Source organism: Hyperolius riggenbachi, chromosome 4, assembly GCF_040937935.1.
Source record: "Hyperolius riggenbachi isolate aHypRig1 chromosome 4, aHypRig1.pri, whole genome shotgun sequence".
Lineage (NCBI taxonomy): Eukaryota > Metazoa > Chordata > Amphibia > Anura > Hyperoliidae > Hyperolius > Hyperolius riggenbachi.
This window is the reverse complement of record NC_090649.1, coordinates 93,490,054-93,503,951: the sequence shown is the minus strand read 5'-3', so window position 1 is coordinate 93,503,951 and position 13,898 is coordinate 93,490,054. Positions and strand designations below refer to the sequence as shown.

At 45.1% G+C, this 13,898-nt stretch overlaps 1 protein-coding gene and 1 long non-coding RNA gene across 2 annotated transcripts in view; one reads left to right on the top strand and one right to left on the bottom strand.

The window, feature by feature from the left end:
* Positions 1-572, bottom strand: part of LOC137571347 (uncharacterized) — a 28,726-nt gene extending 28,154 nt beyond the window's left edge. The window contains exon 1 of the long non-coding RNA XR_011031344.1: positions 304-572. This is a non-coding gene — a long non-coding RNA (uncharacterized lncRNA). The remainder of the gene's footprint in view (positions 1-303) is intronic.
* RRM2 (ribonucleotide reductase regulatory subunit M2) lies at positions 466-12,804 on the top strand. Its single transcript, XM_068280308.1, has 10 exons — positions 466-1,817; positions 3,583-3,660; positions 6,251-6,400; positions 7,773-7,889; positions 8,715-8,848; positions 8,934-9,028; positions 9,496-9,629; positions 9,709-9,813; positions 11,384-11,497; positions 12,255-12,804. Exons 1-10 carry the CDS (start codon positions 1,731-1,733, stop codon positions 12,405-12,407), a joined length of 1,167 nt encoding a protein of 388 aa, XP_068136409.1. The 5' UTR covers positions 466-1,730; the 3' UTR covers positions 12,408-12,804.
* Positions 12,805-13,898: the final 1,094 nt, after the last annotated feature.

Genomic DNA, 13,898 nt, shown 5'->3' with positions numbered 1-13,898 from the left:
ACTCACGTCGATCCTGTGAGGTGAGAAAAGTCGAGGACAAAAAAAAAGACTGGGGGGGGCCAGCACTGTTGAACTTTTATACTAATTAAGATCCTGTGGGGTAGAGTGGGCGGGGCATCTACCCATGTGTGATGACATGGAAGCATAGGGAAACTCCTCACACTGGCAGACCGCCGTACATTGCAAGCACTGGCATGCTGTCACCCGCAGTCTCACGTCCCATAAGCATAAGCAACACACCGCTCAGACCGACAACCTCCCCCTAATCGCATTAGCTTCACTTTTCCTTCACAATACGCTTACTTCTGTCAGTAAGTACGCGGGAAAGCTCTGTTAGCTTACTTCCGCCTTCCCGCAGTGCCACTTGGAACACAGGCACGTGACGCATCCCCGCCACCTCATTGGCCAAGACTCCATCCTCGCCTCGGTACGGCGCCCCTATTGCGGGGAGCGCGCCAGATTTGAGGGCCGCGCGGAAGTGTTTGACACTCACGTGACTCGCCTCTGGTGGAGGGAATTTCTAAACTGCATTCTGCAGCTGCATTTCCCCATTTATAATCTGATAGCACATCTGGCTGCAGAGTATATAAAGGCTGTAGTGTGGTGGCAGTTAACTTCAGCGTGTGAATCCAGCCTGCGTCACCATGGCAACCAGCCGATACTAAAACTTACTGCGTTTATAATAATTGCTGGGCTCGGGCTTGTGTCCTGCGCTAGCAAAATGTATAAGCAGCTCTCTCACCCGTGTCCCGCAGGCGCTGATATATATACGGCTGTTGTGTAACATGTTTCATAAGGGGTTGTGTAACAGCTCAGCAGAGGGGCGCCACCTCCCGTCCACACACAGAGCACAATGCAACTGTCCTCTAATGCTGTATCTATGCAACAACCAGAGGGGATCTATACTTAGGACAGGCTGTATGAGGCTTATAATAATAATCTGCCTCAGAGCAGGTGTCAGTGTAGCTTCACTGGCGTCTGTACTCTGTATTGAGCAACTCTCCAGTCACTGCACTCTGTCTGGCTCCACTGGGTATGTTGTATGAATGCATACAGGAGAATCGCTCCGAGTCCGCTCACTAATGCACGCCCTGTGCTAGCCTTATTACACCTCTACCTGATATAGCATGTAACCACGGTATGTGATGTGGCATGTTGTAACCCTGGTATAATGTGGCCCCCATGCGTACGTGTGGTACCAAAACTTGCTACCAATCAGAATTTGCATCCTACTAGGTTAGGCAGGAAGGTTCGTGTAAGGAGAAGGAATGGTAGAGGATGCAAATTCTGACAAAGCTGCATTTATTTTCAACACACCGGTTGTATTACATGCAGGGAAAGTGCATGTATGGTGTGCCCCCCCCCCCCATATGCAGGGAGAGTACATGTATGAGCCCGTGCTGGTGGATACACACATGTATAAAGCCCGGGCAGGGTGGTGCACATACGGTATGTATGTCCCGGCTCGGACTATTGTGTAAAAAGGGCGCACTTTTTAGATTCGGCTACGGGACAGCTGGAGCAACATCCGCGCTTGTGATTGGCGGAGGCGGAATTCCCTCCATCCCAGCTGTAGGCTGTGCCGCTCTGTGATTGGTCAGCGCTGCCTGGCGCCAAATGCGAACTGCTTGATAAATAGGCAGAGCGGAGGCGGTCGGTATCTTCCTCTGCTCGGTGCACATTCACTCAACACATCGCTCCAGCGCTCTGCTCGATCTCCCGCCATCATCATGATGTCCACACGCCAGCCACTCTCCTCTGTGAATGACAATGCTTCCCCCATCAAGAAGCTGAGCCTGACTGACAAGGAGAACACGGTGGGTTCAGGGATTTTAGTCAAAATCTTGTGTGTTATGTGACCTGGGACGCTCATTGGGCTTGATGCACTAAGAAAAATGGCATGCCTTATCAGAGTTGCATAGCGAACTTATTCCTGCTAAATGGCAATGAGAGCTCCACTTATCCTGCCCTGAGCCCCTGCGGGTTTGTAGTGCTTGCTATGCAACTCTGATAAGGTGTGTTAACTTTGACAAAGCATGCTATTTGTCTTAGTGAATGGAGCCCTTTGTGTCACACTGCTGCAGATGAGTGGTAGGGGTATATAGGTCAAATTGGATACCTTCATCTATAGATGTCTTCATTAGGTCAGGTGTGCATTCATTTTCACTTCAGATCCTATCTGTGATTGAAAAGAGTTGGTAAAAGTTTGATTTCCAGTCGCTGATCCCAAGCTTATGCTCTGTTTTGCCAGAAGCTGGATCTGCTGGAATGTATTGATTGGTGGTTTTGTTCTGTGTGAAATTACTTTTGATATTTAATATGACAAAAAATGAATGAATTGCATATATGTACAATAGCTTAGTAGCTAATTTGTTAAATCTGTATATCAATGTGATGTTAATATTGCTTGGTGTGTACCAAGATGGAATCATAATAGTAATGAAACTGAACTTTCCTGAGGTTGTATGGTGGGGCAGATTCAGAAGAAAGGTCCATAGGAAAGTGCAGAATCAAGAGAACAGGAAGATCTGTAACAAAGGCAGTTGGCACTACTTTGTAGGAGTTGTTTGCTCAAGGGGAGCTAAAATTGACATGGGCTGTACCAGGTTAATCAGATTGAGGTAAAATGTATTAGCTGGCCAAATCTTGATTGTGTGTTAGTGTGCTCTATTCACATTTAGCTGGACAAGCTTCTTCATGGCCTTGGATAAGTTGCTGATTTGGCTACTGAATCATGGCTGCTCATTTTTGAGTGCTGTCATGTGGTTACTAGGCTATAGGCCGGTAGGGAGGGGGTATATAAGGCCACAATTTAGTTGGCTAAACCACTGCTTATCTTGTTGCATTTTATGGTACTTTTCCGTTAGCTGGGCGCACACTGGCAGCCGGGGGATACACGTGTCCCCAAGAGTCGTTCGTTGCAAGAAATGAGCAGAGCAGGGAGGCTGCAGACATTGTTTCTGCCAGCACCCGCTCTGCACGAACAAACTACTCTGGGGGACACATGTGTTCTATAGGAGAGGAGGCAGCGCTGAAGCCAGCGGCTTCATCTGTTACACTGCCCTATTAAAGTTGCAGGCGGCTCATGGAACACATTACTTTGCCCTTTTACACTTGCGCCCGGCTTCATACTAGAAGTAATCCATCAAACGTAGATATTTCAGGTTTGTGTGCAACTAAGACTGTTAAACAGATGTAGGGTGCTACTTTGCTTGCCTTCAATTTCTAGCTGCAGGTAAGCCCATGATGATTTCACATGGATACTGCTGTGTTGTTGCAAGGTTGCCTTACATTATGGTGTAAAATACTGCTATTGCAAGATGTGGTTCGTGATGAGTAGTTACAACCTCATAACTACTCGAAAGCCCATCCCTGCTCCCCACCATATATGCACCCGCCCATGCTGATAACCTGTCCTCCATACTGTCACTACTTTAAAGTGGAATCTTTTTAAAGCCGCAGTGTGGGGAGGGGCCTGTTTATTCCGTATATCGCAGATATATCTCCTGACAAACACGTTTAGGTTCTTGTAAGGCATGTTCATTTAAAATCTAATGGAGGAATTTTTTTTTTCTTTTGCAGCCACCTTCACTGAGTAACACCAGGGTCCTGGCTAGCAAGACAGCCCGTAAGATCTTCCTGGAGGCTGAAGATGAGCAGGTCAGTTGCTTTCTTTGTATCCTCAGTACTGGGTTATAGGCATGTATTATGGTAACAGCCACAACCAGGGCTGTGGAGTCGGTCCAAAAATCCAGACTCCTCTAATTTGCATATTACAATTTTGTTTAACAGTATGTGACGTGAAATTCGTCTCCTAACCTCCTTAGCGGTAACCCCGTGTGTGACACGGGGTAAGCCGCCGGAGGGTGCCGCTCAGGCCCTGCTGGGCCGATTTAAATTTTTTTTTTTTTTTTTTTGCTGGACGCAGCTAGCAGCACCCCGACCAGTGACGTCATCCCGCCCCGTCGCCATGGCGACGGGGAAGCCCTCCAGGAAATCCCGTTCTTTGAACGGGATTTCCTGATCGGGGATGCCGCTGAGCAGCGGCTATCATGTAGCGAGCCCTGGGCTCGCTACATGATTTAAAAAAACTGCTGCGCTGCCCCCTGCCAACGCTTAGGAATTTTACAAGACAACTGAAGTGAGGATATGTAGACTAGTGTGTGTGTGTGTGTGTGTGTGTGTGTGTGTACTTTAGACTAAACCTAGTCCTTGGTAAGAGTACTTGTAAAAAGTACAAACCGGAACAAAGAGCATCTATCAGGCCCTAGGCAATGTGACTGTGGTTTCATGTAAGAGTGATGTGCAGGTACTCTGCAGGGGAATGAGGAGATTCTTCCTCTATTACACATTCTTCATGCACAATCTGAACAAGGTTTATGGGTGATAGACAACACCTGTGTTCAATGTGCACAACATTCTCAGTGGATTCCCTGCAGCTCTGTGGAGAGTGCATATGTAGAGTACTACTGTGTAACAAAGTAAACCTGAGACAGATGAAATTAAATTTTTTTTTTTTTATTTTTTTTATATACATACCTGGGGCTTCCTCCAGCCGCCTTCAGGCTAATCAGTCCCTCGCTGTCCTCAGCCACCTGGATCTTCTGCTATGAGTCCAAGTACTTGAGCCAGTCTGGTGTAGTGCGCATGCACACACTTCGCTGCCGGGAGAGCACTACACCTGCGCAGCACTATTGTGCAGGTGCAGAACGCTCCTGGCTGTGGAAGCGGCACGTAGCCAGACTGCTCTGACTGGCTGAATTACCTGGACTCATAGCAGAAGATCCAGGTGGCGGAGGAGGACAGCGAGGGGCTGGAGGAAGTCCCAGGTATGTATAAAGCTTTTCTTTTAACTCGCCTCAGGTACCCTTTAATTCATAGTCGCCAAACCAAATTTTAACAAAATATCAAATTATTTGATTTCATCAGCAAAGGGAGTGCATACATTTGCATAAACCAGCATCAATGCAGAATTATTTCCATCTCATTGACCATCTCTATTGACACGGCTACACATCAGGCTTTATACTTACAGCATAGATGTTGTCGTATGAGATTCCGCATGGCTCAAATGCACATAAAATCGCGTATAAAGTGTTTTTTTTTTTTTTTTTTTGGGCGCGTTGCAAACCTGCTATCTGATTTGTATTGTGGAGTTTAATTTTTTTTTTCTGCATACTGATAATTACATGTTTCAAAAGGCACATACAGACACGGACATGAGTGGACACGTTTTTCTGCAAAGTCAAGGGTTTAGACTGTGTTACAGGCTACCTTGTCCCATCATCATGCTTTGACTTTCAGCTGTACCACAATGACTTGACTTCGGACTTAGTCTTAGGCCCGGTTCACGTTGGCGTTCTGAGCCAGAAGGATCCGGTCTCCGCTTCACCGGATCCGGATGGCTCAGTCCATGGCCTGGTTCACATAGTGAAAATGGATCTGAGCAATGATTGATCGGATCTGGTTTTTCAGCAAATGCATACCTAATCTTCCGAAGCAGCAGGCAGTAGAGGCTTCCGCTGTGACTACACAGCGCGTCATGTAGTCACATGACGCGGAAGAAGACGGAAGCCTCTACCGCCGGCTGCTATGGAAGATTAGGTATGTATAAACCGTCCCCCACTCACCCAGCGTTAGATTTGCGTCAGCACATGCCCCATCTCCTGTAGAACTGTCTGTTTCTTCACTAGTGTGAAAAACATTCAGTTTTACATTGCCCCAATGCTGCTGCATGGTGTTTCCCTCCCCCCCCCCCCCCCCTGCTAAGCAGAACGGGACTGTAAATTAGGGCTTGCAGCAATATTTAGGTCCAGGGATTGGAATGTATCTGTACCAACGGACGCATGTGAATTGATCCATTGGATCCATTCACTTCCATTTGTACAGTATACAGTCCGATCAGCAAACAAAAGCTAATGTGAATCAAAGGCCTTATGGCTTTGCTCTTGAAATTCCCCCTCACTGTACAGTTGAGATAATGACGTGATCTCAACTCTTTGAAGAAACACAAACTTGACTGATTCAAAACCTTCCCTCGCCTTGTATCCCTTTACTGCAGTCTGTTGAACCAATAGACTTACTTTGTCACTGACTTAGTGGGAAGTGTGGGCAAACTGACCAGCAAGGACACAAGGTAAAAAAAGAATTCCTGCTCTGTATACAGCTACAGTAGTCTGGATGCAGCAGTACATGAGAACAAGGTTATGTATGTAACGGACAAAATCTTAACCAGTCCTTTCTTTCCTAGCTTAAGACTAAGGAACACAGGAACCGAAGTATTCAAGATGAACCTCTCTTGAGGGATAACCCCCACCGCTTTGTCATTTTTCCAATCCAATATCATGACATCTGGCAGATGTACAAGAAAGCTGAAGCTTCATTCTGGACTGCAGAAGAGGTGAGTTAAATTAGAACACTTTAAAGGGAACACAAAGCGGCATGAAGAAAAAAATCTGCTCTACCCCCGCCTCACAGATCAATCTGCGCCGCTCTCCCTTCATCATCCAATCACCGGTGCAGAAATTCAAGATGGCTGTGACCTGGAAGTACTTCCTGGGTCACGGCTTAGATGCTGATTGGAGGAAGCTAGGGGAGGAGCAGGTGGTAGCTAGAAGGGACAAAAGGAGACTAGCAACAATCAGGTTGTTGGGGGGGGGGGGGGGGGGATAGCAGCGGCACCAGGAGGACACAGGCATGTAATTATGCAGAGAACATGCATGCCTGTGTCCTATAATATCCACCTCAGGTACTTTCTCTTAGAACAAACCATGGCATACTAAATGTACCAATGTTCAGTATCCTCTTGCTGGAATCTTTCTGGATATGAGATGCAGCCTCTTAGACTGTGGGCAGATTGACCAAGAGACATATCTCTTCTAGAAGGGAGAGCTGTTGCCTACCCATAGGCCGCTTCTCAGTTGACTTCAGCATACAATCTCCCAAGATTCGGCCTTGTGGCGCCACTTCACCACTCCTGCACTGTGAAGTAGTTTTGGAAAATCTTTCCCTTTATCGAACAGGAGCATTTTGGACATGTACACTCAAAACAATTACCCATAAATTGGATGGGGAATTGCATCGTGTGCCCAGCATGAAGCAAAATGTCTTGCATTAGGGCCTTATACACTTAACCATGTTACATCACAGTATTCTTGCCTACCGCAACTTTTCACAATGGCCATAACGTCTATAGAGCAATGGCACACTGCCTGTAATGTGAGGAAAGTGCTCCTGGTAATGCATTACCATGTGACTTCCACAGTCAACCTGGAAGTGCACAGATTTTATTTTTTTTTTTTTTCTATCAGGTTGCACATTGGCTATAACGCGCAGTGCAATTGTTCCAAACTGCGCCAAGCTTAAAAGAATCCTCAAAGGCAAGATTGCTTTTTAGGCATGCTTCATCCACTACTTCTGAATCTTGTATGGGTGTCTGACTGTTGCTGGATCCAGTTGAAGACCATTTCCCAGTTCGTGTGCTGCCATACCCCCTCGTTTTGTGAAGCTTTTAATTCCATTTAATCAGTGCAGTAGCCCCTCTAGGTGGACTAGCTGGAAGCCACAACATTGAGACACCCTTGCTTGCTTGTAATAGTGGTGGGCAGAGTTCTCATCAAACACAATGTGGCTCTCGTGTACTCTAAAATTCCACCAGCAGACCTATGGTTCTACCACTTGTGGCTAAATTAAGGTCTTGGGTGCATTCTAATAACCTGGTCTGTTATGCCTATAATGGGTCTGTATGTACTCATAAATTTCCTCTATTGCAGGTTGATCTGTCAAAAGACCTTTTGCACTGGGAGTCATTGAAAGAGGATGAGAAGTGGTTTATTTCCCATGTCTTGGCCTTCTTTGCTGCCAGTGATGGCATTGTAAATGAGAACTTGGTAAGTACAAATTTCTACATTTAAATGAATCTGTCCCAGGTTAGGATGTAATAAGCTTTTTGTGGAGGCTGCATGCAACACCACACTAACTTCACATCTTTCCTCATCAACTTTATGACCTGGTGACTAGCAGACTAACCTCTTAATGGAGATGGTTTGGTTTTGTTTGTTTTCCTCCTCGCTATCAGGCCTGATGTATAAGGTCTTGGCATTCTAGCTGCAATGCCACACTACAATCTGTGGTACTACAGGGTGGTCAGTTGCATTGGGGGGGGGGGGTATTGTAATACGGTTAAAGTAGGTGTCAGGATGTGATGAGTACAGTTGCCCCCTATCGGTGCAGTGGGTGGGTGCCAGTGTGTTGTGTTGCACTATCAACCTACTATGATTTAAGGGTAGGTGCCATGAAAAGGGGGGGGGGGGGGGGTGTTGTAGTAAAATGTTATCTGAATTGGTTGAATAAAGTAAATATTACAGATATTCTATCCCATCACCCAAACTTATTGGCTCCTTTTCATGTGTGTAGCTCTTGGTTGCAGTATAGAAGGGGTTCTGCACACTGTTCTCCCCCCCCCCCCCCCTCCCTCTGAGGTAACTTGATAGATAGTGGGAGAGCACAATGATCTGTAAATTGTATGTGTTATAAGGTGTGCAATCTTTTCTGATGTGGCTTGAGGTAGCAGACCTTGCCTGGTAGTCCAGGAAAAAGATTGCATTTTGAAACCAGAAAATGTTGGTGCTTTATAAATAAGACCTTTGCACTTGGGCTTTATAATGGGAAACTAATATCAACTGAAAACTGAGCTTGTAACTTTCTATCTCCAGGTTGAGAGGTTCAGTAAAGAAGTTCAAGTCACAGAAGCGCGTTGTTTTTATGGCTTCCAAATTGCAATGGAGAACATTCATTCAGAGATGTACAGTCTGCTTATTGACACCTATATCAAAGATCCCAAAGAAAGGTAAGACTACTGCACCGATGATGAAGGAAGCTATTGCCATGGATTCTACTAAAACCTGCTAACAAAACTTTGTATCCTCTTCCAGAGAGTACCTGTTCAATGCCATCGAAACGCTGCCATGTGTGAAAAAGAAGGCTGACTGGGCACTCCGCTGGATTAGTGACACAAATTCAACCTATGGTAAGGACTCCATTAATTACCTGGCTCAAGCGCATCATGGATTTTACAAAGACGGGGGTGGTCTTAAATCATGTGACAATCGCTAAAACCATTGCTGATTTAAAAATGGATCTTGCAAGGCTGTTATACAGTGCCTCTGCTTTTTGTATCGATTGACTGACCTAGAACAAGTTCTGTATGCAGAGCAATAGAGGTGATTACGTTGTTTGCAAATAGAGAATGCAACTTGAAAGTGAGCCAGTCAAAGTAGCTGCACTAGGAGGGGGGGTATTGGGTAACATCACTGTGTGAGTACTTTTACTTTAAAAACAAAACTTGTGGACATTTCTGGTTGCCTGTAGCAACACCATAAAACTTGCGTATTTTTCAATGGAGCTCTGATGCAGCCCCCACACTACCCAATATTGGTTAGGGTCACAAAGTGGTTGATGGGAATGAAGTTTCACTGATCCTTATTTTCTCCACAGGTGAGCGAGTTGTGGCATTTGCGGCAGTAGAAGGCATCTTTTTCTCTGGGTCTTTTGCAGCCATCTTCTGGCTGAAGAAACGAGGGCTGATGCCTGGACTGACATTCTCTAATGAACTCATCAGCAGAGATGAGGTAAGTGGTGCCCTTTAGAAAAGTCACCTCTAATGTAATATTGCTGCGCACTTTCTAATCACATTTTTCTTGCATACAGGGTTTACACACAGACTTTGCATGCCTCATGTTCAAGCATCTTGTACACAAACCATCAGAAGCTCGTGTCCGGGAGCTTGTGACTGATGCTGTCAAGATTGAGCAGGTGTGTATTATAAATCAGTAAGCCTAAGCTATTGTAACGTATTGGATTCATATAGTACTGACCTCCTCTACAGTGCTTCATGTAGTCATGTCACTGATCTCCTCTATGGAACAGTCAATGTAACTCTCCATCAGTCCAATGCCAAGATGCTATTCTAATTGTGGAGCCTTTTGAGCCACAAGATGCAAACTGAGTCACTGCAGGATTTGATTGTGGGGTTTTTTTCAAGCTGCTTACATTACCATTAAATTAGGTGCATATGTTTGACCATACTGCTCCATATTTCCACTCTGCCCCATAGTGGCCTCTCTGCACATGTGCGCACTAGTCTCTTGTGATCGTACTCCCAGCAGAGCGTTTAGAGGCATGTGCAGAACAGGGCTAAGAGCATGGAGCAGCACTGACCTGTAGTGAGGGACCTGCGTCTAGGGGCTGGAAGAAGCCCCAGGTAAGTGAATCTGAATACATTATTCTTGTCTTGCAACTCCTTTAATAAAGTAAATCTGAGCTGTTTCAAGAGAACCTGTAACAAAAGTTCCCGGGGGGGGGGGGGGGGGGTTAGGGGGTACTCCCCTTGGGAGGGGGAAGCCTCAGGGTCCCAATGAAGCTTCCACCTCCCCTGTAGCTGCAGGGAATCCAGTGCTGGCTCAGTGTCCGGCAATTGTCCCTTGATGAGCGCTGATTTAGTTACCTCTTTTGGCTCCAGCAGGGGCGCTGTTGCGGCTCTCAGCACGGAGATAGGTGGAAATAGCCGATCTGTTGGGTCCGCTCTACTGCGCAGGAGACTTGTGCCTGCACAGTAGTGGCCCGACAGCAATCAGCTATCTCCGAGCCGATCCTGCGCTGGAGCTGGGAATGTAAATATTTACCCCCCCTGCTGTTTGGGGAGGTTTATCGCCACCGTGGGACTGAGGACAGGGGAAGCCTCAATAGGATCTGGAGGCTTCCCCACCCAAGGTTCGTACTCCCCAGGGTAGGTGTGTGGGTTTTTTTTTTTTTTTTTTTTTTTTTTTTTTTTTTTTTTTTTTTTTTTTTTTGCTTTACAGGTTTTCTTTAAAGGGAACCTGATTTGAGAGGGATATGGAGGCTGCCATATTTATAAACAATACCAGCTGTCTGGCAGCCCTCCTGATCCTGTGTCTCTAATACTTTACTGGATCCTGTGTCTAGCTGCATGCTTGTTCCAGGGTTTTGACTGACACTAATGTAAGATTAACAGAGCTGCCAGGCAACTGGTATTGTTTACAAGGAAATAAAGCAGCCTTCATATCTTTCTCACCTCTGGTTCCCTTTCAGTGGTAACCCTCTGGACTGTCCAGTTCTTTCTATCTTCACCCCCACCATTCCCAGACAAGGACCCTTCTCAGATATGGGGAGCCTCTGGACCCTCCAGACTAGGCTCCCCTATTCTTGGGGAAAGGATCTGTCTATGAATAAAGTAATAAGCAATTTTAGTTTCCTATAAATCAAGGTGAAGGTCAGTACATCCAGAAAGGGCATTGGAAGATGTTTCTGGATTGAAATGAGCTGCAGCTGGGGTCTTTATTTACTAACCTGTCTTTCCTTTCAGGAATTCTTGACCGATGCCCTGCCGGTAAAACTGATTGGCATGAACTGTGAATTAATGAAGCAATACATTGAATTTGTAGCAGATCGCCTCTTGCTGGAGCTGGGTTTTAACAAGGTAACTATCTTTACGGTTGCTGGAAGTTGCTTTTATTTAACATTACTGGTGGGAAACAAAATAACCTTTATTAAAAAAAAGTTTGACTGGCTTTGTTCTCTCCACTGGACTACCATACTAGTATTTAATTTTATTTTTTTATGCAATTTTGGGAGAATTGGGCTGCTGTGTAGCAGAGCCACCATTGGAGTATTGGGCTACGTTTGGTGTAACAGCCTCACTGTTAAACAGCTTGCCGCAGTGCACAGCCTATAGTAGTTGGTGCAGTCTAACGGCGTGCACCATAGTAAATCGCTGCACACAATAGTGTAGCCTAGTTTTCACTGTGCAATGCAACATTGGGATGGCATGCAGTGACTTTCCCATTGCATTCCTGCTCTTACAGGAAATGCAATGCCGCACTGAACCTAGCCCTAAATGGTATTAGTACAGAGGGCTTCCTTTACCCTGCCCCATGATGCTACTCCTGTAGGCAAGGGCCTACATCCAAGACAGTGCATGCGCTGTACTTGCGGACTAATTGGGGTAACAGCAGAACTGTACCCAAAGGACACCCAAGACTGTAGGGTACTAAGATGCAACAGATGAAAGTAAACTTCTTAGTTGCCCCTGTCACAGGTTTAACAGTAAGATGCTGGCCTAATGACTTGTGAGTGAAGGGTTCACACTATCACCCATTGTGCTACATATTACATATGTAATGCGTTGCTTACGGTTTGGTGTGAGACCTGCTAACGCCCTCATTCTTCTCTTGCAGCTATTCAGGGTAGAAAATCCTTTCGACTTTATGGAGAACATCTCATTAGAAGGAAAAACCAACTTCTTTGAGAAGAAGGTTGGAGAATACCAGAAGATGGGAGTTATGTCCAAGACAGCAGATCACACATTCACTCTGGATGCTGACTTTTAATGAAACTACTTTTTTATTTGGCTGCAGTAAAAAGGGGCATTTTCATTGTGCAGGTTTGTTTTTAACCTTCCCAGGGACTGGAAACCTGTTACAATGTGAACAATAAGCTACAGGCAGTTTCTTTATCAGATGGGGTCTCTGTCCTTTCTGATTCTTTTCTAGTCTGTATTTTGGCACATGCTAGTTTACAGTAAGGTGTTGCATGTGTATGAAGAACACTCATGGGTACAACGTGTACAGCTTTGGTGTAATTTATAGAGTAATGTGTACTCTGCAGGGGAAGAAGTGCTGCTACGCAGTAGCAGCATTGTGTAAATATATTTTTTATGTAAATGTTTTTAATAGTAAACAATGGCACTTTAACATTTAATAAAAACCTTTTACAAAAACTGAATAATTGTGGTGGGGTTTTTTATACTGTTGTGGGGCTTGATGAGAGGAGGTGAACCTGGCTCGTTGTGACGCCTGGTTTTAGGTTGGATTCACACTGCATGTTGCATATCAAACGTGTGTGTGTGTGTGTGTGTGTGTGTGTGTGTGTTTTGCAATGGACCCTGAACACAACTAGTTATTTCAAAGCCTGGTCAATGTCTATGGAATTTGCACTTGTACAGTAGAGTCCCAGAACTTGACTCATGGCACAAATCGCTGGTGGTACTTAGTAGTGAAGGCCAACTTCTTAAACTTCACCCAAAGTTGATATACTTTAAATGACTATTTTAACATTTAATATTGATTTATAAAGCACCAACATATTCCGTGGCGCTGTACAAAGTAAGAAACATGGGGTACATAATACAGACAATGGTGTACACTAATATACAAGATACATAATTTGTGACAAAATACAAAAAATGATAAAAGAATACTGAATACAGAAGTGATAAAAGTAACATGATGAATAACATGTATGATTTCCAAGACACAAAAGGGGGGAGAGCCCTGCCCTTGTGAGCTTACAATCTAAAGGGAATGGGGGGGGGGAAACAAGAGGGGTAGTATACGATAAAATATATAAAGGCAGTGTGTTTTAGGATGCCTAGTATGAGTGCAATTTGGTCTTAGGACAAAAGGAAGTGGCTTAAGGTAGCGCATACGCTTGTCGGTAATGAGTTTTTTTTTTTGTTTTTTTTTTTAGCATTTAAAAGTAACAAAGGTTGGCAAGTGATGGATGTGTTGTGGGAGGGTATTTCAGAGAAGGGGAGAAGCGCATGCAAAATCTTGTGAATGTGAGGAGATGATTCTAGAGGACAACAGAAGATCGTGTGCAGATCTGAGATTGCGATTGGTTTTGTATCTGGAGATTAGTGAGGATATGTACCGAGGAGAGATTGTGGAGAGCTTTGTAGGTTAGGGTTAGGAGTTTGAACTGGATCCGCTGGTTAATTGGCAGCCAGTGAAGAGCTTGACCAAGAGGGTCAGCAGAGGAAGATCAAAAAGAAAGATGAATGAGACGAGCAGCTGAGTTCAGTACCGACTGGAGCGGTAGTG

What these genes read in the sequence shown, in the direction of transcription:
- RRM2 (XM_068280308.1), top strand. Translation starts at nt 1,731, where the DNA reads ATGATGTCCACACGCCAGCCACTCTCCTCTGTGAATGACAATGCTTCC. An exon ending in CATTCTGGACTGCAGAAGAG is followed by an intron (nt 6,401 to 7,772) that starts GTGAGTTAAATT and finishes CCTCTATTGCAG; the next exon opens with GTTGATCTGTCAAAAGACCT. An exon ending in TGGAGCTGGGTTTTAACAAG is followed by an intron (nt 11,498 to 12,254) that starts GTAACTATCTTT and finishes CTTCTCTTGCAG; the next exon opens with CTATTCAGGGTAGAAAATCC.